We start from the raw sequence: 4,047 nt of genomic DNA on the forward strand, positions 1-4,047 counted from the left end.
GGTTCACGCCCGTAATCCCAGCACTTTGGGAGGCCGAGGCTGGGGAACACTTGAGGTCAAGCATTCGAGACCAGCCTGGCCAACATGGTGAAACCTCATCTCTACTAAAATACAAAAATTAGTCAGGGGTGGTGGCGCATGCCTGTAATCCCAGCTACTCGGGAGGCTGAGGCAGGAGAATCGCTTAAACCCTGGGTGGAGGTCTCAGTGAGCGGAGATTGCACCACTTGCACTCCAGAGCAAGACCCCGTCTTAACAACAAAAAAATCTTATCACTTGGATCAGATGGGTTTTGTGCCCCACAGTAAGTCCCTGGGTAAGCCATGCTAAGTTGGGGTCTCTGTCCCTGCCAACTTTGAGCTAGGGAGTTAGGTCCAGCCTTCTCAGCTCTGCCAAGTCCATCAGTAACCCTGGAGCTGAACAAAACAGCAGTGAGTGACAGGCCCTGAGCCCACGGGGCCCACCACGTGATCCCAGGCTTCCTGGCACCTCCTGCAAAGCCAGCAGCCCAGCTCCCTGCTGGCACCTCTTCCTTCACTTCCTCTCCCAGGCCTGGGCAGAAAGGTCCAGGACGTGGGACACAGTCGCCTTTCGTGGCCTTTCGTGGCCCTTTCCTCAGTAACCACTAGGCTTGGCTGAGGCAGAGAGGGCGGGGATGGGAAGCTGTAAGGCTGCATGGTTGGAATACACACAGCCCCTCCCCCACAAGCCTGGGACTCGGTGTCCCTGCGTGACCCACCTAATGTCCGCTCTCTGAAGCTCGGTGTCTTCCAGAGGCACTGACCCCCCTCTTGATGTAAAAGCTGACATTTACAGAATGGTTGCCGTGTGCCTGGCTCTACGCTGAGTTTGTCTGTGTCTAATCTCAGCAGATCCTCCCCACGGCCTCAGGACAGAACCTGTTATCACCCCTGCCTGTTCCACAGATGGGGAAACTGAGGCTTAGAAAGGTTACTTGGCATATCCAGGACATCCCAGGTCACAGGCAGCAAAGCCAGGATTCACACTCAGGTCCAAAGCTCCAAAGCTTAACATCTCCCTGGTCTACACTGCTTCTCATCCTCGGGGCTCCGGGACACCCACCCCTCTGTTTCTGAAGCTTGTTTTGATCCATGAGTAGTGAAGCTGAGCATTTTTCCAGGTCTCTGGCCTGGAATGCAGGGCTGTGTGTCAACCTTCTCCCCAGAGTCTCCCTCTCCGACACCTTCAGCATGCTCCCTTGCAGGCCAGACCTAATGAGTAACTGAGCCTGTGGGGCGACCCCTGAAAGTAGAGAGGGCCATGATCTTCAGGGGACCCCCTATGATCAAGGTTCCTAGGACCCCATTAGCACTGGCTGCAAACTTTGAGCAGAACTTGGGAGGGGACAAATGGCCCATACATGACTTCAGGGTGGTTTCTTGGACCCTTTAGTCTTTACTGCCCCATGAAGGAAAGGAAGAAAGCCCATCTACCTTCACTGCCCCACTCTGGGAGGCGCTGCTCCCTCCCCTCCGCAGGACACCTGGCCCTCCTGCCCTCACCTGAGAGTCGGAGATTTCTGAGGGCTTCTCGGTCAGGCTGCTGCTCTCTGCAGGGATGAGGTCATTGTACTTGGTGACATCCTCATCCGAGTAGTGCAGGCTGCCCGGGCTGGGCCTGGGGGGAGACCTGGAGAGAGTGGGGAGTGGGGCTGAGAGGTGCACTCACTCAGAGCAGCCTGCCCTGGCCTAGGGAGACCACAGCGGGGCCTGGGGGGCATGGATCCCCGCCACCCTGTGCTCCTCCTCCTTCCTGGGTCTGCCTTCCAGGAGCCTGGGCCTGGGAGATAGGAACCTGGAGGAGGGCAAGGAGGGAAAAATGGGGTGCCAGGCTAATGCTGTCATGGCAACGTGCAGGGTGAATGTAGGGGGGGATGTCACTGTGGCTGGGTTCAGGACCCCACATCCTGGGGTTGCTTTGGTGCAAATGGGAGTTTTGTGTACACCCAGTGGCTTTGGGGGCACACAGTGGCCTGGATGTGTGTGCACTGTGGGTAGGAGAGGCTGGGAAGGGCAGGCGAAGGTGAGGCCATGTGTGAAATGCCCCCTTGTTACATGTGGCAGGGCCCCGGAGCCAGCCTGGCGGGGCTGCTGTGGTCATGCTGGGCCTGGCTGGGCCTGCTGTGGGGGCCTCAAACAGCTCTTTCTTTGGAAGGCTGGATTTGGCAGAGGATAAGAGCTCGGCTTTGGGAACCCCTCCCTCCATCCTCTAGATGAACACACACATAGCTTCGTCCCTCTAAGACAGAGACAGAGGGAAGCTTTGTGAGCTCCTGAGAGAGGCTGGACTCCTGACTGCCGCCTCCAGTGAGCTGGGAATGCCAATAGGGCTGAGGCCGGAGACAGGAGCCCTCTGGCCCAGTCTTTCTTGAGCTCAGGGGAACAGAAAACCGCCACACATCAGGGGAGGGTCAGGTGGGCCCTGGCAGCTGCTCCTGCCCTTGGAAATGGGCAGCCCAGTGGCCATAAGGAGTAGGGACTAGGAGGGGGCTGGGGTTAGAAAGAAGTCAGGAGAAAACAGGAGCTGTACTCATGCCACCAGCCTGGTCCTGTCCTCATGGGCTGCTTTCAGATGCTGCCCTTTGAGGCTGATGGGGATGGGAGGTTGTCCTTTAATAGGTAGAAATAAGGACCGGGGGAGAGGGTTTTCCAGATGGGGAGGAAGACGGTAGGACATAGCGATAATGGGGGTGCTCAGGCATCCTTCGCTAAGGTGTGTTTGCTCAGGTCTGCGTTGGCTGGGCCTGTCTTGTCTTTGGGGCAAGTGACGATCTCCAGGGCCGTTTCCCTGGCAGTTGGCTCCGAACAGCAGTAGGTTGGTTTGCAACATTTTGCCAGTTATTTGCATTCTGCTGTCACTGTCAGGAACTCTTAGTAGCTACCTCCTTGTAAATTTCTCCCCAGTGCGCCCTCACCCCCAGGTTGTGCCTGGGCATGGTGGGGACTGGGACAGGCCCCTAGTTGTCCTGCTTGGGCCTCACCGGTCTTTCTGCTGACCATTCCCAGCCCTGGGGCTTGAATGGCGTTTCCCAGGACAAGGTATGGCCAGGTAAGCACTGCCTGCTCTATGGCCCTCCCCAGCATTCTCTCCACCTGGGCACTGCTGGGCCTGGCCCCCCACCCCCGCAGAGGGCCCAGTACCTGGTGTACAGGCCGTTCTTTCGGCAGAAAGAATTCTTGACGGAGAGCCGCCTGTTGTTGAGTTCCAGGGCAGGGAAGCTGCTTTCATCTAAGCTCATCATCTCGCTGTGGCCTAGGGCTGCAGACTTGGCACTGTTCCCTGAAGTCAGGGGGAGATGGACACCCTTTGGACTGTGGCCTCCCCTCTCCCCTACCACTTCCCACCTGGCTGGGTTATCCCCTCTTTCTCTTGGCAGAGTTGAGACCAAAATAAGAGGTTGAGATTGTGTGTAGAAACCCTAGGCTTCCCCACCCACCAGAGCAGATGTGCTGCCAGGAGAGGGACCTGATCACCCCTGTCCTGGCCAAAAGGGAGATATGTAAAAGTCAAGTCCAGCCAGCATGGCTGGTGCCAGCTTACTCACCCGAGTCTGTCTTCTTGGCGTACTTCTTGCTCTGGCCCCGGATGATGAGCACGAAGACCAGAAGCAGAATGAAGATGAGGCCGACCAGGGCGATGACCACCAAGAACCACCACTCCTCGTAGAAGGGGTTGGCTTTCTGGGCTGGAGCATGGATGGGGTCAGGTATATAGGGTGCTCAGCCCCCTCCTCCCTCCAAATCTCCTGCTCCGGTTGGGACCCTACCAAATGCTCACAATCTATGGGAAGGCAGGGTCTGTGCCCTCTGAATGAAGGAGAACCTCTGTAAGGATAGTTTCACCTCAAGTACCCACTCTGATCAGTCGGTAAAGGGCTCCCTGGAGAGGTGATGTCAGATGAGTTCTGAGGTGGCTACCTGGCTCAACAGGAAAGAGTGCTAAGATTGATTAGTGATGTCTGCCAGGGACATAGGAGGGGAGAGTGGCAGTGATTGGCTACGTTTCCTTTTTCTTTTTTTTTTTTTT

The 4,047-nt window shown here is 56.8% G+C and overlaps 1 protein-coding gene across 1 annotated transcript in view; it reads right to left on the reverse strand.

Annotated features, from left to right (window-relative positions):
• Positions 1-4,047, reverse strand: part of SDK2 (sidekick cell adhesion molecule 2) — a 122,259-nt gene that overhangs the window by 16,807 nt on the left and 101,405 nt on the right. The window contains exons 37-39 of the mRNA XM_011936630.1: positions 3,566-3,706; positions 3,162-3,300; positions 1,524-1,650 (exon numbers count right to left, since the gene is read on the reverse strand). Coding sequence (XP_011792020.1) covers positions 1,524-1,650; positions 3,162-3,300; positions 3,566-3,706 — 407 coding nt within the window. The remainder of the gene's footprint in view (positions 1-1,523; positions 1,651-3,161; positions 3,301-3,565; positions 3,707-4,047) is intronic.

The sequence above is a fragment of the Colobus angolensis genome, unplaced genomic scaffold (genome assembly GCF_000951035.1).
Source record: "Colobus angolensis palliatus isolate OR3802 unplaced genomic scaffold, Cang.pa_1.0 Scaffold1, whole genome shotgun sequence".
NCBI classification, from domain to species: Eukaryota; Metazoa; Chordata; class Mammalia; order Primates; family Cercopithecidae; genus Colobus; species Colobus angolensis.